General features: G+C 48.2%; 1 protein-coding gene across 2 annotated transcripts in view; it reads left to right on the top strand.

Annotated features, from left to right (window-relative positions):
* Positions 1-25,965, top strand: part of agap1 (ArfGAP with GTPase domain, ankyrin repeat and PH domain 1) — a 144,816-nt gene that overhangs the window by 26,125 nt on the left and 92,726 nt on the right. Inside the window, exon 1 of one of the 2 annotated variants that reach the window (XM_086148621.1) lies at positions 10,909-12,615. The exons of the other annotated variant lie outside the window; for it this stretch is intronic. Within the exon in view, the coding sequence (XP_086004747.1) occupies positions 11,511-12,615 (1,105 nt within the window). The 5' untranslated portion in view covers positions 10,909-11,510. Of the gene's footprint in view, positions 1-10,908; positions 12,616-25,965 lie in introns of those variants that run through there. 2 annotated transcript variants of the gene reach the window in all.

Consider the following 25,965-nt stretch of genomic DNA (forward strand, 5'->3'; position numbering starts at 1 on the left):
AATGTCCTTAAAACAAGTCCAAATGAATCTGTGTTGCTTCCTGAGTGGACACTATGATTTCACACAAGTGGGATTGACTTGGAGTTACATTGTGTTGTTCAAGTGTTCCCTTTATTTTTTTGAACAGTATATTTCGGTGGTTTAAAAAGTGTGTGACCACCTCGTCTATCTCCTGGTGTATTTTCTCTCTTTGAATATTTTTTTTCCATCTTATTTTGGCTACTTTTCTGCACAGTTGATTGTTTTGGGTAACTTTGAATTAAATTTCAGGGATTTTTTTTTTTTTTTTACCTCTTGGGTTTAAGTGTCGGTTAAAAGGTTACACTTCCTTCCCGGCGGCCCGGCCGGCTGTTTTGATCTTCTTTTAACGGGATTAACGCTCTTCATTGTCAACGTGCAAATTCTCTCTGCGGAAAACGCACCTTTAAGGCACATTTTTGTTTAATATTCCTATCAACACAAACACGGACCGCAGGGACACGACTGGCGTTCTGCAGCACCAGTGTCTGCTATTAGCGGGAACCAATTAGCCTCTTCTGATCCCCATAACACACACACACACACACACACACACACGGGGGTCTTCACTGTCTCTGAATAATTAATAGCTCCCACTCCTCGCTCGCTAATGAACCCCCTCCCGACATGTCTTGGTTTAATGATACGCCCGCAGAATGTTTCGCTGTGGAGAACGAAAACAAACTCTTTTCATTTGTTCTTCCTCCCGCCTGCGACCCTACGGTGGATTTAATATGCAGACCACCAACGTTCAAGATTATTATCATATATATGTATGATCATTTTTTTTTTTTTTTTTTGGGAAGGGGGGTCATTTAATTTGAAAATGAATTTCCCAGCCGCTGTGTCCAATATTTACTCATTGATTTACTTTTTTCTGTTCAATTTCCCACCTTTTCTATTAATTGTTCAACACCATCAGGTGCTTTTCCTCCTGCTTCTCGTCTTCTGCATCCATCTTTATCCGTGGAATTGCGGAGGGATGGAGGGATGGAGGGATGGAGGGATCTGTCACTCAGTTCCCAGCTGCCCCGATGCCTTTCAGCACTTCCTGGCCTCGGACCAATGGGCTGCCTCGCTTTAACGCAGCATGACTTGAGCTTGTCTGTAGCATCTGGTTGCTATTGTAGCCTGGGATTAAAACCTCCACTGTGTGTGTTTATTCATTGTGTGTGTGTGTGTGTGTGTGTGTGTGTGAGAGAGAGACTGAGACAGTTCAGCCTTCTCTGGGAGTTTGAAGATCAGCTGTCTCATTGGCCTCCTGCTTATGCGGTGGAAGGTGTGTGTGTGTGTGTGTGTGTGTCTTTGTGTGGCCGTTTGATTTGTTTCAGACATTCATGAATTGATAATTAGCCGGCCTCCATCTGTGCGGCAGCACTTTCTCCTGCCAGACCAGAGATACACAGCAAACTGCAGGCCGCCGACTCCTCTTTTAATGACATTAATTACTCCGTGGAACTTTAACGCCCTGAGCTTTGACTGACAGGATATTTTGGAAAAGGCTTCATTAGCTTATTTCCCCTTCTTCTTCTTCTTCCTCTTACCTAATTCTGTGAACATTTGCCTACAGGTCTTTGCAAATGGAAGTCTTTCATAAACTTTCCTCCTTTTTCCTGTCGGGTCCAGAAATATCTCGGAGTTTCTACGCATTCATATTCAGCAGAGCTTTTCTTATTTTGATTTAATTTCTTGGTATATTTCTCGCGGACGTTGTCCAATTTTCTTCTCATTGTCGTGTATTTTTGAATTTTCTAAATTTGGTTTTATTGCACGTTTGTCCTGAATAGTTTGCGGGTCAGTTGTGACAGGTCCTCCTTATTTATGCGGAAACACAATGAACGTTGCCGCCTCCGGTTTGGTGTTTTGATCCGCTCTGTATCGCTTCCGCGTGGAAACAAACTCCCGATGCTCGAGCGGCCGGGACGGAACCTGGACTGGGATGCAAAACTCAAGCGGATGATTGTGTGAGAAAACAGGCGTGGGATTGTTCCAGTCGAATGTTTCTTTCACTGACCGCGAGTAGTTGTTACAAATTGTGCCCTGTGTTTTACTAATTTAAACAAGAAAAAAAAAAAAGGTTTCATTTCCAGTTCTCAATTTAAGAAGACGGGCGAGAATTTCCATTCTGCCAACACTAGAGTTTGTGAAGGTGACCCGTTGCCACGGCAACAGCCGGCTTCAGAAGGACGGGTCGGCCTCCTTGGAAGGTCAACCCGTGTCTTTGTCCTCGGCAAAGATGGCCGACGGCCGTGGCGTCCGTCCCTTCGCCAAACGGGAACCCTTTTGTTGCTCAGACCCTTGTTTTTAGCGGGGGTTACGTTCCAAAAAGAACCCGTGATAGGCGAAATCCGTGAACCTTTATTTTTTTTCTACAATTATTATACAGTGAAATACTCTATTACACATTGAAAAGAAAGAACAAACCATTTTACAGGCTTAATCATTTGTTTCACAAATAAAAGTACTGTACTTTAGAAACGTTTTATTCAACAAATAACTTCTGTACTGTACTGTCAAATAATAATTTTAATCATCAATGTGAACAGAAGGCTTCAGATCGCGGAGATTAGCTCCGCCCACCGCGACCCGACTCATTTGATTAAACAAGAGAAAATTATAAATGATTATGAAAAAAATTTCGAACAGTTGCAGCCCTTTTTGCATCCTTATTAAAACTTATCGCTGCTGTCGTCCTTATGTTTTTTTCTTCCTTCTTTATGGAACGAACGGAAGATTCATTCATTCCGTAATGCCGACCTACAGCCGCATAGCTTTTAGCTTCCCTTAGCATGTCCAGAAGTTTAACTTTATCTGCCATAGATAGCGTCTTCCGCTGCCTTTTGGGCCCTTTTGTCGCTCCAGAGCGTTTTGTCAACATTATGGGTTTTAGAGAAACTCGAAATTGCGAGAGAATTAGCACGTACGTCATGTAAATTTGGCAAGCAGTTTTTTGGCAGGCAGTCAGTCAGCTTCTGAACCACCAGGAACCGTCTGGCTGCGAGGCCAGAAGCGATAACCACCCCATCGCCACGCAGCCCCCTATCGTCCGACGTTTCGATTATTAATGTTTTCAATTCATATTACCGACAAATAAGTTTCGACCGGAGTCAGTTCAACAAGAGAGGCGACTTATCTGCGTCCATCGGGCCGAGCTGTGATTACAGGAAACCGATGAAAAACCCTCAAAGGCCAGACTTCAGCCGCGCAGCTTATCGTCCTCGGTCGGATCCATTTTTGCCGAATGACTCGTACGCAAAGGCGCGCCAGGCAATATGTTTGTAGTTTCTGTCCGACCAGACAGAAAAACGGTGGCGTATTAATGGGACGTTCGTGTCGTGAAGCGCTTCCGGGCCGGCGTGAGGTGTCGGCAGGGGCAGGCCTCAGACATACTCGGTCCGTCATGGACTATTGATCATTATTGACCGCGTTTTCTGTCTTTGAACAAACATACTGTCGTCCAAGGACCAAAACTTCACCGTCCAGGCTGGAGCTGTTGAGTCACCAGCATCGGCGGGTCTTAAATGGATCCTTGCTGCTGGGATGCGGTGTCGCTGATATCAGCTGACCGACGCTAGTTGCATTCTGCTCGTTCCGAATCCTTGTTTTGACCTTAATTCCCTGTGTACTGTACTTTGTTGACCCTAAGGTGCACCGCATGATAAGACGCAATAGCAATGAATGGGTCTATTTTCATACATGAGGTGCATCATAAAACATACGGTATATGAAGCCAAACAAAACCGTTCAGTTGAACTTTATTCATCTGGCTTTGTTCCCTCTGAACCTCAGTTTGGTCTTTACTTGGCGCTTCATCTGCTGGCTTCCTCCACTTCCCTACCGTTCATTCCTTTATGTTGAATCCCGCTTCGTAAGCAAGTCTCTTAACAGGTGCCAGTTTTGGGGTTCCTCATCCACACAAATGTACAGTAATATTCTGTTGAAGCAAAGTCTGTACCGGAGGTAAGCGCACTACGGACCGCTCTCTGATTGGTTGCCAGCGATTGTGGACACCTGAAGTCAAAGCGAGGTCGGAACAACGTCGTATTCCAGCACTGCATAATAAACGTCCGACAATCGATCAAGCCGAGCGGCTCGGTCGCTCACCAAAGTCGCGCCAAAGCATTTGGACAGATTTTTGTGCCATAAAAAGTGGTCGGAGGTCGGTAAGCATAACAAGGATACATACAAAAGGCACGCGGGGCGACTTTTGAGAAAATGTAAGGATTTTAAGCTCTCCTTAGTGTGCAAAAAATACACACAGTTAGCGTATGTCCTGGCTGTTAGCTTAGCAACCCAACCGTGCAGCCGCCCCCTACCAGCAGGGGGCCTCGCGTCCTCCCCAGCTCTGCACCCCCCCCACCCCTCCTGCTAACTGACCCATTTTCGGCGTCTCCGGTGGGGGAGGGGCCGCCTGCCGCTCCTTCGCCCTTTGATGCAGAAAAAAAAAAATATCTCAAGCCCGTCGGGAAACTCCCGCTGCCACGAATCTAGAAGCTGGGAGAGTCTGATCTCGACCTGCCGAATCTGCGCGGGGGTAAAAGTTTATTCATTTATTCTTCGTGGCGTGTCGGAGCTGCGCCGCAGTCGTTTCCCCGCCGGAGGAAGGCGCCGGTAAGCTGCCGCTTCCAGGCTGCGCTCGCTCTTCCAGGCTTCCCACGCGTCCTGGAGAACCTTGAAAGCAGCGGAGCGTTTTTTTGTTTTTGTAAAACAGCGAACGAGCGAGAGGATTTAAATTTTCCTCCGGCTCTCGGTCGCAGCCTCACGTCTGGGGTGGGGCCAAGGGGGCGGCGGTGCGGGTCTTGATAAGGTCCTCCAGAGACCGGTGGACCAATTAAAACCCGGCAGACCTCTGGTCTCCTTCATCTCCACTCGGACGTCCTCCAGGGAGACCCGGACCGTAAGATTCGACAGCGACCTCCGACCTTTGGCGCTGAAAACGCAGCGGCTCGCCGTCTTTGCACGTCGGTCGGAATCATTTTTCAAAACGACGGCGGCCCGGAAGGTGTGGTCGCAGACGGCGTTTCCCGCGGGCCGCATTCACATATATTTATGGTTAAAGCCTCGAGAGCGGCCGAGCAATCGATACCCGACGCCGCTTCCAAGCAACGAGGGGAGGAACTTTCCGGTCTTCCAGAACCGGCGCGGCGGAGGTCGCAAAGGTGACGGCGCGGGCCGGCCTCGCAGCTCCGGACGCGACATCGGTTCACATGCAGCGCACTAAAGGATGTCCTTCTGGCGATTTATTTGTTATATTTTTAAAGTTCACGTTCTGGATTTACCTAAATGGATCAGCTGCCGCAGCGAACGTTCCTCCTGAAATAAAATAAAGTAAATACGGGGTCCGTATCTGCTCCTCGCGGTGGCAAATGGAGGAAAGGAAAATGAGTTTGAAATAAAAAATGCCAAATCAATTTTACTCTCCCGTCCGCCTTTATCAGTAGAAAACAGCACCCCCTTGTTTCTGCAGATAAAAATGACATCAGCATAAATGAATATATAAGTAGCCGCCTCTGCGCTCCAGTGTCAGCATTGTAACGAGACACGGAACCGTGGCCGGCGCAGGGCTGCGGCCAGAGGTTAAACTTAAAGAAGAATGGATCATGAAAATGTCTGGGGTCGTTTTCTCGTAAAATGCCGCAGAGGAGTTTGACGGCCGCCGTCGTCCGCAGCCCTCCACGCCAATCTTCTGCACGGACCTCGCGGTCGGACTCACGTTTAAGATGGTTTCTTTCTTTATCATTCTGTTGACTATATTCTCATCTCGGACTGTTTATTCCACGTCCTCTAATATTCAGGTTTTTCCGGATCATTTCTTTTTGTTCATTCTCTGCTCTTTCTGTTTTTCTGCCGCTGAGCTCGTGCTCGTTTCTGTTCCAATTTGTCGGGATTTTTTTTAGATCATTTTCTAGTCATGTCTTGAAGTTTTCAGCCCGCCAACCTAATTATCATTCTTTTTAAAAACACATCTTTCGAGAGCTCGGGTCAAACTCTTGCAGATGAAATGATATGAAACAAGGAGATCCGACAGAAGAAAAAATATGAAAAATTGTCAATTATTTTCAGTCTTTCTCTAAAAAAAAACAAACAAAAAAGGGGTTGCAAGGGACGGGAAGCCCGGGCGTCAGATCGTCCGTCACACGGAAGCCCATATCGGTGGATCGTTAGCCCAGGTTGCATCGGAAAAACCAATAAGGTTGAAGGCAAAAGTCTGTAATCTTGATTAATCCAGTAATAATCCAAAGAGTTGGTGGGCGAGGAGGAGGAGGAGGAGGAGGAGGAGGAGGGCCGCCAAGAGTTAATCCTCCTCCTCGGGGAAACTCTTGACTGCAGATGGAGGGATGAAAGAAAGTGCTGAGAGGATTCACTCTTGCAGTCGGCTTTTAATTTAGCCGGCGATCAAAGAGGCGGCTCACGTGACGACGCGCTTCCCGCTTCACATTTCAAAGGTGCCCACGTTTGTGATTTGAGCGGCGCTGATGCTGCTCCCAGAGCCCCCCAAAAAACACCTGACTGTATGGCTTCGCGGCTTCCTCGTCTTCTACTGAATATATCCTTATTTATTTCTTTAACATTCGATGATTCCCATCATCGCTTCTTACTCGACTTCCGCCCTTCCCTGAAAAGGCTTACGATATCCATCGACGTACTTGATGCTTTCGGCAGTATCGATTTTAGATATTTACAGATTTACAGATCTCATCGCTCACTCGCTCCGCTTCCATTTTTTTTATCCGTCCACGGCGTGAATGACAGCCGGTGATGATCGATAGCCATTAAGACACAAAAGAGGCGCGAAACACCAATAAATCCGCCAGCGTCTCCCTGCGCTAAGTAGCTAATCGCTCACCAGTGGCAGTCGGCGGCGCCGCCGGTGAGTCACCTCCCGAAAATAAGAGCGCTCTCAACCAGCAAGAAGGAGGCGGGCTTTAACCGAGCGCAGAGAAAAAGAGGTGAACGCCGGCGAGTGTTTCCTCCAGCCGGCGGTCCGGCGCACAGCGGCCATTGTCAACGACGGTGACCTTTAACCCCACGGATCCGAAGCCGTTTGAGGCTTTTCCGCCGGCATCTGCAACTCGTGTCGGCCTTTTTCACATCTGCGCGAGACCCTGCGCCTTCATGGCAGGCAGGAGACGACAGTACAACCGGTAACATCATGAGGATAGAAATAATGATAATAATAATATTAAAAATCGCTCCGTTTAGGGAAGATATTGATGCAATTCAAAGGCTCATATTAGAGTGTGTTAGCGCCTCCTGCTGCCTGCAAGAAGCTCCCCGACTTTCTGAGCGCAGCTTGCATGTGGCGTGCGCTGGTTTTCCCCGGGTGTTTTCCTACAGAAACCCCAAAACATGCTGTAGGTTCATTGGAGGCCCTGCAGCGGCCAGATGTTTGAATGGTTGTGTTTGTATTTGACCCTCTTCCCTCCCCCGGCGACCCTGAGCTCAGGATAAGCCATTTAGATCCCGAATGAATCAATCGATGGATTCTCGTTTTTCCTCTTTTCTGCTGTGCATTTTTTTATTTTCCCGCCCCTTACTTTTTGGTCACGTCTGGTGGACTTTTGGAGCTTATAAATATCGTATTTTCTGGATATAAGTCACGACGAAGTACGAGTACACCAGCCAAAAAATGCATAACGAAGAAGAAAAAAACACAAGTCGCGTCGGACTGTTAGTCGGATTTCTGGGAAAAATGCATTTTATAAAATCAGAGACCAAGAACAGACGTTTCATCTTGAAGGCAAGTTCTAGTAATAACAGTAGAAGAGAGAACAACAGGCTGAATAGGCGTCTGCTATGTTATTCAGATAACTTTAGCATAAACAACATAGCGTAACAAGTTTAACAAACTCCAAATCACAAAATCCATTTCTTCAACCCGGTTGTCACTTCTGAGCCAGTCCGCCACCTCTGGAGGTCGACGGCGCTGCGCTTCCTCTTCCACGTGGCTGTTTTTTGGGACGTCGATGTCCGTGCTCCGCTAGGGAGGCGGTTGCGTCGCGTGAAGCGCTAACACCAACAAGGTCCTCCAACAAAGTCATCGATATTCATGGACTCTCCCGGCAGCACATCGTTCGAGCTCGTTCCTCGAGCTGTGGCCATCTAGCTTTCAGCTAGCGATTAGCTTTTTGTGTTTTCTTCATTGCATTTACAGCATCCTCCGCTTTTCGCCAGTCCCTCACTAGCTTCTCGCTCTCCAAGCTTTCTTTCAGGGGCTCGATCACCGTTTTGTGCCGCCTATTTCCTTGTCATCTGCAGAATATGGTTTTCTTTTTGAGAGCATTTGTGTTCAGTCTTTCTCAGTTGTCTTTATAAGTTTCACAACCCTAAATGTTACCACCTCACCCATTGATATCGTGGCCTAACTCTGCTGGCTTTCCTATCCTTGTTGGTCCCAGTCTGCACGCATTCCTGCCTGTTTTTGTTTATCTATTTTATTCTTGTCATCGCTATTGTCACTGTTTATATTGTTGTTTAGTTCCGGCTGTGTATTTTTCACCTTTACCGTTCCATTATGTCGTCCATTATTATCCCCGATGTTGCTGCTGCTGTCTATTTATTCACGGATGTCTCGCTATCTTCTGTCTCTCTATTTATATTTATTTTACCTTTTTATTTTTTGACATTATAACCGTTAATGCTGCCGTGACAAATGAATTTCCCATAAGGGGATCGATAAAATTCATCTTATTTTAAGTTTGAATTTTAGATACTGGCACACAAGCCTGAAGCGCACTTTTACGGCTGTCAGTGTGAAAATAACAAACATATGAAATTATATTTCTTAATCTATACGTTGCACCCGAGTATAAGCCACGGGAAAAAAACTGCGACTTATAATCCGAAAAACACGGTACGTGTCTGTGTGACGCGTGAACGGTAGTGAACGCTCGAGTGTCTGTATGACACGTGAGCGCGTCGTCTATGACACGTATGTGTCTGTATGACACGTGAATGAGCGAGTGCTTGTATGTGCGGATGAGAGCGAGCGGTTGGTTGTCTCTGTTAGCGACGAGCGCTTCCCCCCCCCCGCCTTTCGCCCGATGACAGCCGGGACAAGCCCCGCCCCCAGACGCCCCGACATCAGGGTAAGCATCGGATGGATCGTCGGTGAATTTGAAGCTCGGGTGTTTCTTTGTCGTACCAGGAGTTGATTCTCATTTCAACTTTCTGCTCGCTAAGTGTTTTTGTGAAGCATATTTTTGGGTAAATTCAGTAATGCACATGCGCTCAGCTCAGTTAATTACAAGTTAATCAGGCTGAAGTCAGAAAATCGAGCAGTTATTGACCCTCGGGTTCAGCGGTCATTAAGGGGGACAATTAAAAGGCAAAAAAAAAAGAACAGGTTTGTTTGTTTGTTTTGCCTTACGGGTGCGTACGCTATCCATGTAGATGTTGAAATGGTACTGTTGCAGAGACGCCGGAAATCTGGGAGCACTTTGTGGTTTTGCAGCTTGAGAAAACATGCCTTTGGAAAACCAACGGCAATTTTTCAGGAGCTAAATATTAGAAATTACAATAATGACACAGAAGCCCGCGAAAAATCCCCAAATAGCGAGTGGGGTTGGAGTCCGCCAGGACGTTTAGCACTAAGCCCCCCGTGGCTGCCCGCCGCTCCATGTTGACATGACGCAGCTCGCTGATTTTAGGGGTTCCAGAAGGTTTATCGGACTTGAATCATTCGGATGCTAAAAAAGTCGGCCTCCGATCTACATGGGCCACGTTAGTCGCCGCCCGACAGGTCCGTGACGGCGTGTCCGCCAGGCCTCCCTTGGCTTGGAAAGGCGGCGAAACCTGTTGAACCAGGAGAGGTGGTGTTTTGAATGTGAACGGGTGGAAGCCTCACGCATCCTCCGACACAAACACCACCGTTTCTTGGCTGGCGGATGGAAGCGCCAACACCCAAACCGTCCGAGGGGGCAGACTGAGGGGCAGAGGGACGTTTGTTTGAGAAAGCAGCGTCTGTATGGAGTGGAAGTGCAGCAGCATCCCGGCAGAACATCATCTACCCCCTCCTGTGTGTGTGTGTGTGTGTGTGTGTGTGTGTCCACTCCCTGTGTGAAGTGAGCTCCTCCCCGGAAAGCTTGACTGACAGCTAAAAGGAACCAGACTCCGCCCCCTTTTGCCAAAAACTCTGCAGCCAGTAAAACCTGAGCTGGAGTTTCTTCTGCTTCTTCTCTCAGTGATCACCATTTCGATCACTCCTGATAAAATACACAGACACGCACACACACACACACACGTGTTGTACTTGACTGCACACACTTGTACATGTGAGACGCATAGTAGACTTTTATTATGTGACAGAAATTCAGAGATACCAAAAGAAACAGTTGAACGAGACAAAAACAAGAAACAGCTTCTTACAAATCTATCCAAACACACACACACTCACACACACTCACACACAAAATCACCAGTAAAGATGGTCTAAAATACAAATAAAACCAAAAATAAAGCAGTCGTGCCGGCGCCAATCAAACATTCCCAGGTTTTCAGTCAAAAGAGAAAAAAAATATAGTTTTCTGAAAAATGAATTATTAGTAAGGACCTCACGGAATAGATGGCTTTTCAGTGAACAGTGTCCAGTAAAATATCATTTTTCTTAAATCCTCTAAAAATGTCAAAGGCCATTTCCCTCGATAAAGACTCGTTTGAATTCCCTTCGTTCCTTTTCAATCCATAAATTAGATGAAATAATAACAAACGGCTCGTAACGGTTTAAATCGCTCCTCCTCCGTCACTCCTCACCACGTTTCACAACAGCCCCCGGTTCCTGTGTGTGTGTGTGTGTGTGTGTGTGTGTGTGTGTGAGACAGGGAGTTGAGAGCGCAGGCCGAGCGGAGCTCCGCGGAGGGGGGACCGGGACCCTGCCTTGCCTGTCCGTCTGGGAGGGGGTGCGCAGCGGCTCCGGACCGCCTTCGACCCGCGGTGCTTGGAATCCCGTCCGGAGCCGGAGCCGGAGCCGGTTCCGGGGGTACAGGGGGCCGGCCGGGCCGCGGGGAGCTGCGGGCGGAGGCGGGGAGGCGAGCGCACACAATGGGACACGACGCGTCCGGGACGCGGCGGCGGAACAACAGCCTCCGGAACGGAGACGCGGAGCTGAGCCGCGGCGCGTAAAGGGGCGTCCGGAGGGGGTGGTTGGCGTGGAGAGGGTGTGTGTGTTTTTATGTGTGTGTGTGTGTGTGCGCGGGGTGTTTCTCCGCCGGGAGAGGAGCGGAGCCAGACCGAATTCCGCTGGGATGAAGCCGGAATGTATTTCCTGCCCCGGAGTGCGCGCCGTCCGCGCATCTGGATGAGGAGAAGCCGTCGTCGCGGTTGAACCCGTTCCACCGTTCGCAGAAGAGGAGCTTCGCCCGTCCCGGATCGGGAGTCCATGCGTCGGCAGCGGGCCGCGGAGGCTCCGGGCGCAACCACATCGTTTCGGGTTCAAGTCAGCGGGAGAGTCATTCATTAATCATACCGAGGAGATCCAGGGGAGCTGCAGTGGGATGTACCTTCTGGACAGCAGCTGCGCTGACAGGATGGAGAGAGGCACCCCGCAGAGGAAGACCGTGTACCGCATCTCCCTCACCCTGGTGAAGAAGGAGACCCTGGAGGAGGGGGGCCCCCGGCGCGCCGAGAACCCCAAGGTGGGGGCGTTCAGGCGGGAGGGCTCCCTGGACGTGCAGCGCGGCGGCCTCCTGGAGCAGCTGAAGGAGGTGGAGGACGAGACGGAGGACGTGGCGTCCTCCCACGGCTACATGAGGAACTTCCGGACGTTCAGCACGGGGCAGCTGGAGCTGGCACGCCTCAAAATATCCAGGAAGCACCCGGGCAAGAAGGAGCCCAGGGGGAAGGCGGCGGAGGCGCCGGACAGGGTGTCCCAGCGGGAGAGCGGGGACGACCCCCCGGAGACGACCGGCGCCAATAAGACCAAGAGACTCTTGAAGTCCAAAAGCCTGGAGAAGAAGAGCCCGGAGGCCTTCAACGGGGACGGCAAGGTGTTGAAAATGAACGGGAAAACGGCCAAGGTGTCGCCGGAGACGCCCGCGGTCAAGCCGCCGCCCGGCCTGCTGCGCCGCAGCTTCAGTTTCCGCCACTGGACGGGCAGCGAGCTGCTGCGCTTGCACGCCCTCGCCAAGGACAAGCATCACAGCAGCTCCGGTTGCATTCGCCACGACGCGGCGCCGGACGAGAACGCCGGCGGGTTCCGGAGCCCCGCCGCCCGCCGCCGCTACGACCCCGCACGAGAGAAGAGCAGGACGCTGGAGGTCGGGGCCGTCCTGAACAAGACGGACTCCATGTCGGAGCTGAGTCGCTGGGAGAGGGCGCGCTGCGGCAAGAACCGCACGCTGGACAACAGCGACCTGCAGCGCCTGGCCGCCGAGAGGGACGCCTCGGGCGCCCTGCTGCGCGGCGGGCCCGGACGCTCCAGCGAGTGGCGTCTGGTGCGCTTCTTCAGCGGGATCTTCTCCAGGAGCGACGGCGGCGGCGGCGGCGGCGTCACCTCCACGCCGGTGGGAAGCCCGAGCGCCGGACGCTCCCTCCGACGCTGCAGGCGGACCGTGCTCACGCAGTCCAGCACGGAGAGCGTGAACGGAGGCAGCGCAGACGGTAAAGAAATCCTTTCTGTTGTCACGTGAACCCGGCCGATCGGACCGAACCGACGCGCTCGGCTCTGCCTGGCCGACCCAGTCGCTTCCGGCCTTCGGTCACGTCATCCAGATCCATCGCAGGCGTTCACCAGCATCAGCTCTTGGAAAACGATGTTGAAAACGGGTTTGATTCCAATGCCCCAATTTAAAAAACCCCGCTGTCTGATCGGGCGATGTGGCCAGGCTTCATTAGCTCGTAGCATTAGCCGCCAGCATCCGACGCCTTTCGCCATCTCATCCCCGGCTCGAAATTTCTGCTTATTCTCAGTTGGAAGGCCCGGGCGGAGCGGTTATCTGCTTGGCCAGCATTTTTCCTGGCTTGTTATGAAAGTACTTTCATTTAAGGAGGGCAGCGGGCAACCCTCCGAAAACGATTGGAAGTCAATTGGTTGTCCAAGCAAAAAAAAAAAAAAAGAAAAATCAGCTAAAGTCAGTTTACTTTTAAGTTTCAGCACAAACAGTATAGCATGAGATGCATTGTTTTTGAACTCCTGTGGTAGGGCTCTCTGTGTGTGTGTGTGTGTGTGTGTGTGTGTGTGTGTGTGTGTGTGAGAGAGACAGCTTTACCCTTGCTATTTGTTTTGGACAGCGGGGTGATGTTTGGTTGTGGCAGCGACGGCCAGCCGCTGCTGTTTGTCTTTCATTACTGGCCGTTTTTGGTCCCGCCGATTGGGTTTCTGGAGGGGGCACGTAAACAAAGCCGGAACGCCGCCGCAATCACCTTGACGCGGAGAGATTGTTTTCCCCCCGTGGAAATACAAAGAATAACATTCAGTAAAAGAAGCGGCGGCGAGAGGGGGAGGAAGTTTAAAATAGCAGAAGGGGAAGAAAAAAAAAAAGAGGTCTCAGTTTGACTTTCAGCCTGGAGGTCAAGATCTTTGCCGCCCGGTGGTGTATTTGCAGTCGCGGCGGCCCGTCTGCTCGACAGCTTGACAAAACAAACGCGCCGGCGTCGGCGCACGCCAACGCCAACAACATACCCGTCAGCATCCTCTTTCCGGTGGAAAACATGAGGGGGAGCGGAAGCGGACGGTCCGGGCAGATGTGCGTCTTCCTGTCGGCCCGTCCTCCAGATGCCGCGGCGTTTCTCACGCGTTGACACCTCGGCGGCTCGGCCAGATGTGCGTTTGCTCGGAAACCCCGGCTGGAAATAGAAACCGCACATTCTTTGCGCTCGCCCAGTTTATCTTCCATGCGAGGCCAATCCTGGACGCGCCGGACGCTTTTGGGATGTGGGATTTTCATCCTTTTTTTTTTTTTTTTTCTTACATCGGCTTGTTTTCGCCGCCACAAAAGCAGCCGTGTAGAATTAAACGGAAGTCTTTATTGAAAATTTATCGACCGGTTTATATTACCTCGTAAAAATTCTCCGGCGAAGGCCGGCGATGGAAGATTTGAAAATAATTGCAGCGGCGTGTTTTTTCTTTTCTACATTTATTCCGGCTTCCAATTTGTGCCCGGATGGCGTCGCGTGGCTCGGGGTTCCCGTGGCCACGCATTAGTTTGGGACCTCGGAGATTAAGACCTGTCCGGATGAACGAGGCGAGGGCCACCAGATCCCAGATTTTTGGGATTCCTGAGGCCGGGCCGAAGGGGCAGCGGGTCACATCAGAAAACCCCTGGACGTGGCGGGCAGATAAAGGCCAGAGGCTCGTGACGGACCGAGACCACCTGCAGCTCAGCGGAGCTGGGGCGCGAGGGGAGTGTGTGTGTGTGTGTGTGTGTGTGTGTGTGTGTGTGTTGTGTGATGACTCGGGAGCCAAAAATCAGCTCATCGTCCGCGATGATTGACTGCCTGAAGCCGCCTGTTTGCGAGTCGCTGTCTGTTCGGTGTAATTCCACAAATGTAAGCGCAGGGACGGCGGAGGCAGATTTTATTTATTTTGCGCTAAATCACAACGGAGTCGTCTCGCGACGCTTTCCATGTAGAGCAGACTTGGATCTCACTCCCAGGACATGATTTGCAGAAACGCAACGGCCCTCCGCCGCGAGCTAGCGCTCGGCCAGAGGGTTGAGGACGCGCTCGGATAGCTTGCGGCCTTCTGCTTGACCCGACAGAGCTCGAAGAGGGATGAAGCGAAGAGTTCTGTGAATAATAACATGAGCGGGTTTGTTTGTTTGACCTTCGGCGTCGTCCTTCCAGAGCTGCTGTCACAAAGCTCCCGAAACACGCCGGCGTTTGCATGAGCGCTTCTGCTCAAGCCTGGGTTTTTTCTTATTTTGATTTGTCGAATCAGTCAAGCTGAGGTACGAACTTAGTAATTATCTCTGAAGATGAAGTCTTGATTTTGAGGGACTTAATCACTGAAATTAGTGCTTAAGTAATAATTGCGAGACATTAAGCCCAGGGTTTGCTTTGAGAATGCTAATAGAGAAGTACAGAGAAGGCCAGAAAAAGCTGCACTGCGGTTTCGTAGACCTAGAAAAAGCAGACGACAGGGTGCCAAGAGAGGAACTCTGGTATTGTATGAGGACGTCTGGAGTAGCAGTAAGTATGCTAGACTGGTGCAGGACATGTATGCTCGCTGTGAGACGGTGGTGAAGTGTGCTCTAGGGGTAGCAGAGAAGTTCAAGGTGGAGGTGGGACTCCATTAGGAATCAGCTCTGAGCTCCTTCTTGTTTGCAGTGGTGATGGACAGGCTGACAGTTGAGGTTAGACAAGCACGGTGGGGAGATGATCTACAAACATCTACTATGACCAAAAGACAGGAGGCAGAGCTGGAGGTGGCAGAGATGAAGATGCTGAGGTTCTCTTTGGGAGCGACCAGGATGGAGAGGATCGGGAACGAGTCCATCAGAGGGACGACACATGCTAGATGTTCTGGCGAGAAGGTCAGAGATGGTTGGGTCATGGACAGAGGAGGGAGAGTGGAGATATTGGTGGACAGATGCTGGAGGTCTAGAGGAAGACCAGAGAGAAGATGGATGGACGTGGTGAGAGAAGATATGAAGGTAGTTGGTTGAAGGGAGAAACTGAAAGAAGAAGAAGAAGCAGCCTAAGATCAAGGCATTCATTTGAAACTCTGATCACGTGACAAGCGTGTTGGAGAAAAACCCTTGCTGTTCAACACGCGTCTCCTGGTGTTTCCGTGGTGACATAGTGCTGCGATGTGCAAACCCACCCCCCGAAAAATCCTCCCAAGATCTGAGCTGCACTGACAGCAAATATGAAGGCAGAAGCAGCGAATCAGCCGCCGCCTCTCGGTTCGTCCCGATAGGCTGCGAGCCAAGAAACACCGAGAACGGCCCCCGTTTTCTTCCTCCTTTTTTGCTGTTTTTAAAATAAAACCAAATTGTCCAGGAGGTGTGTGACTGCCGCTGCATCCCAGTTTATTGTCATGAACACACAAAATACACACAGCTTGTTCGTAGAGCCGCTATTTGGATCCCTTAGACCAGGGGTCGGCAACCCGGAACACCCAAAGAGACATTTGGACCCGGTTTCCTCGGAAAAGAAAACACCGGGAGCCGCAATTACTTTTTGACGTCTAAAATAAAGGCACCGCTGTATATATTGCTTTTTATTACCTTTACACTTTGTATAAACAAGTGTGTCGTGTGTTGCTTCTGAAATTCACAAAGTATTACGGAGAAAATTCAATTTTATTTATGTAATGAACTCATTTTGAGCTTTGGGCTTTCAGAGCGTGTAGCGGAGCCTTGACCTGAATTTTAAAAATAAATCGGGAAACAAAATCACTGTGTCAGTAAACGATAAAATATTTGCAAAATATCTTCATAAATATTTATTTTACCTGGTTTATGGGACTTCTGCTCCTGAACTTTTGCACAGCATCTGCACATCGGGACTTTACCGGCTTCCACCAGTGTGACGTTATTTTGAGCGGCGAAAAATAATAAATGTAATTTTATATAATATTTCAAGATCACAATAATCTTCCAACTTAGAACTAAAAATTCAAAAAAGGAATTAACACAAATGAAACACACTTCAATCAAATATTTGCAATTTATTTTCCCAATTTATTTTCGGAGCCGCGGCGTAAAGATGGAAGAGCCGCATGGGTTTAGAGGCTTCCAAGATACTGGCCTCCTCCGCAGGCGCAGATCATCCGGGCCGTAATTGGAATTCCATTATAGGTCAAGTTCTCTTCTTCTCCTTTCATTATTTAATGGCGGCTGGTGAACGGCTTTTAGATGCATCGCCGCCACGGCGAGCGAGATAGAGGGAGGAGAGGAGGGAGAGGAGAGGAGGGCTGGGAAATGACAGACCAGTCGTTCGCCAGCTTCTATTTCACTTTAGGCCTGAAACATTGAGACGACAGGTTTCACCAACATCCTGCGCTTTTTAATATAAATATATAGAGATTTATATGAACGTGTGACCAGGAGGGGGAAGTGCTATCTGTGCATCTGGCACACCCTGCTCTTAATGGACTGGTGTGAGTGTGTGTGTGTGTGTGTGTGTGTGTGTGCGCATGGACTAAATGTAGGGGAATGTTGTAAAGGGTGTGGATGTGGGTGTGTATTAAGGGCGGAGTGTGTGTGTGTGTGTGTTGACCTATATCTACAGCCATGTGGAAGTAATGTGCATGACATGTGTGTCAGAAGACAGGCACACACACACACACACACACACACACACACTGATGAGTGAACGGAGGGGTGATGGGGATGTGCACCCCCCCTCACCCCGTTCCTCCAAACCATCTCCATCCTCTGGACTTCTTCCTTCTGTCTTGTCTTTATCTTTGCGCTTCCTCTCTTGCTACCATTTTTATTTTTGTAAAATATTTTCTTTTTTCTTTTCCTGCGCTCTTTCCCTCCTTCTTTTTCTTCTCCGTCCTCTTTTTCCTGTTTGCTAACACGTTAAACCGACGTTATCCTGCTTAAGATCGTCTGGAACAGTGATGGTTGATGCGGTGTGCGGAGAGACTGATTTCAGGTTGCGTAGGGCCTTCAGTGTGTCTGCGTGTGCATGTGTGTGTGTGTGTGTGTGTGTGTGTGTGTGTGGTCAGACACTGACCCAACCTTCAGTGTGTTAAAATAACTCAGTGGCAGCCTGGAAATAGACCGAAATGTTCCATCCAACTTTGTGAGATAAACAGTGGCTTTTAACGTGTTTCACTCAGACGCGTGTGTGTATATATGTGTGTGTGTGTGTGTGTGTTCATCACCGCCTTTGTCGCCTGGCCGATAAAAACAGAAATGTGTTTCCGTCACATGCACCCACTGCAGGCGGCGTCTGTCACAACAACAGTAGCCAAGCGTGGCCGACCGACTGAACGCCCTCCAATCGCCGCTCCTTTCCATCCCTTTTCCCTTCACACCCATCCTTCCTCGCGAGGTCTCGTCGACTCCTGGCAGATTCTCGTGGAGTTGGTTTTTAAAAGTCACGCTGAGTTCAGTAGGTATTGATATTCTGCCCCTTCCCGCCGCCACCGCCGCCGTGCACGACATCCAGACGAGGAAATCATTTACCAGAGGAGCTCCATTTCAGCGTGGCAGAAAGATGCGTTTGACCTTGGAGCCAATAACACACCGCCAGCAGAGGGTTAGCGAGAGCGTAGCTGGAGTCCTCATGCTAACGTAGCCTGTTAGCTCGGTTGTTGGTGTGTGTGTGTGTGTGTGTGTGTGATGGAAGGGTCAAGGACGCCATCTTTGAAGACACTGGCTGTGTGGTGCCCGACGTTCCATCTGTCCGTCCTCCTCTGACAGAAGGCCGTCCTCGCCAACGCCTCCGAGCGCTTGCTCGTTGCGGAAATGATTCTGTTTCGGTCAATTTCTGCAGAGTGCGCTCCAGATCTGCTCTTCATGGAAGGCGTCACCAAACAACTGGATTGTGGTTTGGCGCCAGATGAGTAAAAGTCTTGGCTGTTGAAGCAGAGAGCGGAGGCCCTCTGCTCACTGCTGTTTGGAAACGTTACGCGACAGAAAGTCAGAAAATCAGCAGTCCGTTTAGAAAGAAATACAGCTCTTGTTTGTCTCTTAGCTTTGTTAGCACCGTGGACCCTCGCGACTTCGCTGATTTATTTTGTCATTTAGTTCTCACGGTTTATCTTTCTGTAGCCTTTCTTTGCAGTATTCATGATACAGTCTAGATTAGGGTTCGGCAACCTGCGGCTCCTCTTTCATCTTTACACTGGGAAAATAAATGATAAATATTTAATTGAAGTGTATTTCATTTGTTAATTCCTTTTTTTAACTTTTAGTTTTAGTTGGAAGATTATTGTCATCTTGAAATATTAAATAAAATTATATTTATTATTTTTCGCCGCTCAAAATAAGCCGGTGTACCCGCCAGCCGTTAAAGTCCCGATTTGCAGAAGTTCAGGAGCAGAAGTCCCATAAACCAAGTAAAATAAATATTTATGAAGATATTTTGCAAATATTTATTTTTTATTGTTTACTGACACAGTGATTTTTATTTTTAAAATTCAGGTCAAGGCTCCGCTACACGCTCTGAAAGCCCAAAGCTCAAAATGAGTTCATTACATAAATAAAATTGAATTTTCTCCGTAATACTTTGTGAATTTCAGAAGCTACACACTTGTTTATACAAAGTGTAAAGGTAATAAAAAGCAATATATACAGCGGTGCCTTTATTTTAGACGTCAAAAAGTAATTGTGGCTCCAAGTGTTTTCTTTTCCGAGGAAACCGGGTCCAAATGTCTCTTTGGGTGTTACGGGTTGCCGACCCCTGGTTTAGCATAAGCAGGAAAAACATGAAACTAAAATTCATTCTATAAAATAAATAAAGAGATCTCCTTTGCCGGCCACATTCTCTGAGGAGACGGCTTGTCCGACACAACTTCTGACGACGTTGATGGCTCAATGGACCGCCGTTGGGATCCGTTGACGGATGAAAAAGAAAACCGTATCGTCGCCCCGATGTTTTTGGGGCGACGATACGGTTCGGTCGGTCCACTTTTGTAATTTGAAGGACGGGGCCGTGGCCGTTTATAAACTCATTTTCAACCAGAACGAAAAGCAGAGGCAGCAACTGCCTCTAACATGGGTCGGCAACCCGCGGCTCTTGAAAATAATCAAGTATTTAAATGTATTTTATTTCAGTGTGTTCATTTTAAACTTGAAGATTATGGTAACATCTAAACAAACCGACGTGTTCAAACATTTTGGTCGCTTAATAGATGACAGCACGTGCCAGTAAAAGCACACAGAGGACGAAATTTCCGATTTGCTGCCCGATCATTTAGATTCATAAATACAAGACATTGAGTGACCCTTTGTCTTAAAAGTAACTTCCAACCCGACATCTTTTTTTTTTAGAGTTCAAAATGTTTTGCTGCATGCAGAAACGTCATTTCAATTTCTCTGCAGTTTTTGTTTATACCCATTTTGTTTACACATTCAAACCGGTTACTGTCACTCGCACAGTGCTGAAAGGTGTTTCCTTGTACAGTGAAAATCATACTTTGACGTCCGCAGTGCATTTGGATACATGGCACAAAGCTAAAAAATAACATTTAACGTTATAAGCCTTATTTATTCATTTAAAAATTCCAAAGGGCCGCCTGTCTCCAGTTGTTTTCTTTACTTCGGGGTAAAGGTTGGCGACTCTTGGCCTATAACTGTGTTTCTGAAGAAAAATTGGGTAAAGGCTCGAGTGATGTTTGCCGAGGGTTCATTTATCTGTAAATACCATCAAAATAATCACATCTCTAATTTGCAAAAATCCTCCCAGGAAAAGTGCAGGTCCGCTGTACTTTTATATTTTTAACCCCCTCCTTCCACGGAGATAGTTTGCTGTCGTGCGACGGCCGTCCCGGGAACGTTGTTCCGACTTTGACCGAAATGAAACGCAGCCGTGACGATAATTGGCGACGGACCCGGTGCGTTCAGTCATCATCTGGCGGCGCCGCGTGCGGATTCCTCTCCGTCTCACATCACTTTTGGCTTTCAGATGAACAACCCTCTGTCCGACACAAAGAGCGTCCATGTGGCGGACGCCGCTCTGCGCTTCCTCTCCTCGCTCCCCCTTTCACTTTCGCTAAAGTTCACACAAGTTTGTGTCGCCCCGGCATCGAGTCACAGCGATACCCTGTCCAGGTAATGCAGTGTGAGGAAGATCTGGCAGGGCGGTGTGTGTGTGTGTGTGTGTGTGTGAGAGCTGCAAATGCCATCCAAAGATGTTTGACATCAGCTGACTCTTTTGGCGTAATCTGACTAACACCCTCCTTTAACGAAGAAGGAAATAGAGTTGGTTGTTTGTGCACGCACGTGTGTGTGTGTGTGTGTGTGTGTGTGTGTGTGTGTGTGTGTGTGTGTGTGTGTGTGTGTGTGTGTGTGTGTGTGTGAGAGCTGCAAATGCCATCCAAAAATGTTTGACATCAGATGTTTGGATTATAGCTGCCTCTTTTGGCGTAATCTGACTAACACCCTCCTTTAACGAAGAAGGAAATAGAGTTAGTTGTTTGTGCACGCACGTGTGTGTGTGTGTGTGTGTGTGTGTGTGTGTGTGTGTGTGTGTGTGTGTGTGTGTAGGTCTGCCTACATCTGCACAATCCCCGCTGCTTATTATCCAGTTGCAGGATGGCTGCGGTGGCAGAGGTCGTCCTGGAGTAAAACACACACACACACACACACACACACACACCCCGCCCTCATCCTTCTCACCACTTCCTCCTGCGGCCCAATTTGGAGTTAATGGCAAATGTGTGTGTGTTTGCGCGCGCACGTAGGGGTTTTTCGAGGCCTTCCTTATTTGAAGAGGCAGCGAAGCTTGGAGCTCCTTTTGAGCGTCGACTCGCGAGGACGAGAAACAGAACCTCGTCTTCCTCGACCGTGTTTTTCCTCTCTTACCTTTCCATCGCAGCCGCGAGTTGAGGTTTTAAAAATCCGACAGCGTCGGGCGACTGTCGGTGCAGACGGTTTGTCACAGATGAATCAAACGTAGAAGCAGCCGAAAGATTTAACCGCTTTTTTTATTTCTGCTGCTTATGATACCTGTAGATCTTCATCCATGTAAATCAGTGGTTCTTCACCTTGTCGGAGGTACTGAACCCCACCTGTTTTACATGCGCATTCACCGAGCCCTTCTTTATTGGATGGAGGATCGTTTCGTCGATGGGTACAAAGAACAGGCGGAGGAGCCTTTTCATGGAATCTGGCTCCCTTCACCTTGAATCCAGCAAGCGCTATGTTCTTGTAGCTCCCGTCTCCATGCAGCTGAAGGAAGCCTTCCCTTAGTTTTGCCGGTGCCGGACTAGAATTGCTCATCTTGTCTTTGCAAATCATGCAGTCAGGACATCGATTCCAATCGCGTTCCGTCATACGTGTGAATCCGTATTGTACGTGTTCTTCCGACCGCTTTCTTTTTTTGCCCGACATAATTAGTATGAAGGGATTAAAATATTAAGAAAGAAATCACATGACGTACCATCACGACAGTCACAAGTTACTACAACTGAGCGCGCCAAAATCCCCGCAGCACGGATAGGCCGAGCTATGTAGCGTGATCACCTGCGGCCGGTGATGTCATCACCAATGTGTGTCTTGACCTCCGCCGAACCCCTGAGACCGACCCGCCGAACCCCTGGGGTTCCATCGAACCCAGGTTAAGAACCACTGATGTAAATAAACAGTAAATATGGGAATATTTGAATTGCGCGGCCCTGGCCCGCCAGCGTTGGCTCCGAACAGCCAGTTTCATTTCCGGCCAGATGACAAAATAGAAACACAATGAGCGCAAACAACAGTGTGTCCGGGGGCGGCGGGGGGGTTTCGGCTTGTCGCAAACAGATTTTCTCGTCGACTCGCCGGATCAAAATCTCATAAAAGCAAGAATCAGATGTGCCGGGTTAATGAAAAGCAGGTGAAGCTACATAAATGTCGTCGCGGCGGCCGGCGAATAATCAGCAAATGTCACTAATAACAGAGATGTGTTTGTGTAGAAGAGCAAGATTCATCAAACGACGCAAAACTTTGTTGCGACGTGACAGAAATGTGAAGATGCGGAAACTCGTTTCGCCCATACGTGAAGTTAAGACGAGCAAAACGATTGTCTCTCCAAACTTGGAGACGGGAGGAAAGCCGGGACTGGAACCAGGCCAGAAGAGGCCTTAAAACAGAAACAAAGGAAAAACAAGCAAGAAAGTGCAATTGTGCTCCAAGTTATGACATTAGTTAAGACATGGATTTAAACGATGGGGTTCCATCTTTTTTTTTTTCCCTCCGGAGGACCAGAAATAACATTTGAAGAATCATTTTGGAGGCGCGAGCTGCTTTTGGTCTAAACCAGGGGTCGGCAACCAATGCGGCTCGTTCATCTTTACACTGCGGCTCCGAGTGTCTTGGGAAAATAAATGATAAATATTTAATTGAAGTATATTTCATTTGTGTTAATTCCTTTTTTTTAACTTTTAGTTCTAAGTTGGAAGATTATTGTGATCTTGAAATATTAAATAAAATTATATTTATTATTTTTCGACGCTCAAAATAAGCCGGTATGCACGCCAGCCGGTAAAGTCCCGATTTGCAGATGCTGTGCGCAGAAGTTCAGGAGCAGAAGTCCCATAAACCAACTAAAATAGATATTTAGAAGATATTTTGCAAATATTTATTTTCTATTGTTTACTGACACAGTGATTTTTTTTCTCGATTTATTTTTAAAATTCAGGTCAAGGCTCCGCTACACGCTCTGAAAGCCCAAAGCTCAAAATGAGTTCATTACATAAATAAAATTGAATTTTCTCCGTAATACTTTGTGAATTTCAGAAGCAACACACTTGTTTATACAAAGTGTAAAAGTAATAAAAAGCAATATATACAGTGGTACCTTTATTTTAGACGTCAAAAAGTAATTTTGGCTCCCGGTGTTTTCTTTTCCGAGGAAACCGAGTCCAACTGTCTCTTTGGGTGTTCCGGGTCGCCGCCCCCTGGTCTAAACACTTCCAAGAAGACTTGAGCTCCAACTTGGTTCTAGAACTAATACTCACAGAACGTCCAGAGGCTTCTTATTCTCCCTCCGCTCGCGGACGTCCTACTTATTTTCGGGAAAACGTCGACGTTCCCCCTCGAGCCCTGGAAGCCCCTCTTTGGCCGAGCAGGCCAGAAGAGCCTGGTGACCACTATTAGTTTTGTAAATGTCGCTCCGTGGTCCTCAGAAAGTATCTGGTAATGATCAGCGTGAGTTCCACCAAGCGCCGAGGTCTCTTAGCTCCTATGGAACCGTAAAAACACCTGGGATGTTGGAGCTCAGATGGTCGTATGGAGCTCCAAAGCACCGAGACGCGACGGAGTTGCTAAAAGGGCGATGGTCCTCTCCTCGGTTCTCCTCGCTTTCCTCCATCAAACATGTTTGCGTCTGGTTTCTGTTGGAATCGTTGTTGGAGGGATAAATAGAAGGCCGTCGGGGAATTTGTTTGTTTGTTTGTTTACAAGTTTATTAGGACAGTGTACAATTCCATTAAGCACAGAGGCAGAGATGTTTGTACCAGATTGTAGCTCATAGCTAATTTCCATCTGCAGTCCTGAAATTCAGCGTCACCCGTAGAGAAAAGTTGTAGCTAAGGCCGACCCACACGATCATCTAAACACACACACACACACACACACACATACAGACAAGCCGGTCAGATAATAACGGGGATCCTGTTTATTTTTGATTGTGGTTCTGCGATCCGGCAGCGGCCTGCAGCATCGCGTCACAGCGACCTGCCCCCTGCCGCTTAAAGCGCTTACATAAGACCCAAATCCACCAGGACAGATGACACACACACACACACACACACATAAAACCACACACTTCTGATTAAAAATGTACATTTCCACATGCGGGCTCAGCTCTGAAGGGTTGGAAGAGGTTCCCGCCTGACAAAAGACGTAACACAACTTTTGGTCGGGCGTTACAGAAATAACGGTGTGAGCGTGAAGATGAATGAAGATGTTGTTGCTTGTCGGACACGAGCTTGGAGTTATCTGAAGGTTGGTGTTGGAACTTGTCACCGGGTGTCATATTCACGCCGCGGTCGACCCACGGCTCAGGTCGGGTTTCTTTTTTTGTTTTTTGTTTTTTTTTCATCTCCTGCGTCTTGGAATAATTCCCATGTTTCGGCAGCTACGTTACAGAGCCCATCTAATTCCCCTCTGCAGGAGACCTGGTCGCGCTGGAGATAAGCTCTCTGATTAAATGGACTCCTAATCACTCCGTGTGTGTGTGTGTGTGTGTGTGTGTGTGTTTAATAGAGAGAGAGGTGGAGATGATGAACCAGTTAGTGTATCTGCTGGTGTGACGGTGCCTCTATTTGATTTGGGATCAAATGAAAGTAACTGGCAAGCTGCCAAGTGTGTGTGTGTGTGTGTGTGTGTGTGTGTGTGTGTGTGTGTGTGTGTGTGTGTGAGATAGAGATTGAGAGAGAAAAATGGGGGGATGGTTCTGTTCATGATCATAAGGCCTATATTTAGGTCAGTCAGTGTGTATGCACACATTGTGTTTTAGTATTTGCATCTGTTGGAATATCCTGGTACCTGTGTGTGTGTTTGTGTGTGTGTGTATGCTTGTGCGTGTGTGTATGTGTGTGTGTATGTTTGTGCGTGTATGCTTGTGAGTGAGTACATTTGTGCATGTGTGTATGCGTGTGTGCATTTATGCATGTGTATGTGTTTATGCATGTATATGTGTTTATCCATGTGTGTGTGTATGTGTCCGTGTGTGTGTGTGTGTGTATGTTTGTGTGTGTGTTTGTGTGTGTTTATGTTTGTGCAAGTGTGCATGTATTTGTGCGTGTGTTTGTGCATCTGAATACATTTGTGCGTGTATATTGTTTGAGTGTGTATGTTTATGTTTATGTTTGTGTGTGTGTCGTTTGTATGCATTTGTATATGTTTGTGTACATGTATGTTTTAGCTTGTGTGTCTGTGTGTGTGTATGTGTATGCGTGTGTGTATGTTTGTGCGTGTATGCTTGTGAGTGAGCGCATTTGTGCATGTGTGTATGTGTTTATGCGTGTGTGCGTTTATGCATGTATATGTGTTTATCCATGTGTGTTTGTATGTGTTTATGTGTCCGTGTGTGTGTGTGTTTGTATTTGTATGTTTGTGCACGTGTGTTTATGTGTTTGTGTGTGTTTATGTTTGTGCGCTTGTGTATATATTTGTGCGTGTGTGTGTTTGTGCATCTGAATACATTTGTGCGTGTATATTGTTTGAGTGTGTATGTTTATGTTTGTGCGTGTGTCGATTGTATGCATGTGTATATGTTTGTGTGTATGTTTTTGCCTGTGTGTGTGTGTGTGTGTGTGTGTGTGTGTGTGTGCCTGCCTGACTGCCTTCCTGATTGAATCTTGTATTTTTTCTTGTTTTGTGAAAACATGACAAACCCTTTTGC

The sequence above is a fragment of the Fistularia commersonii genome, chromosome 6, assembly GCF_037954325.1.
Source record: "Fistularia commersonii isolate RoL2024-O1a breed Wild chromosome 6, RoL_Fcom_v1.0, whole genome shotgun sequence".
Classification (NCBI taxonomy): Eukaryota; Metazoa; Chordata; class Actinopteri; order Syngnathiformes; family Fistulariidae; genus Fistularia; species Fistularia commersonii.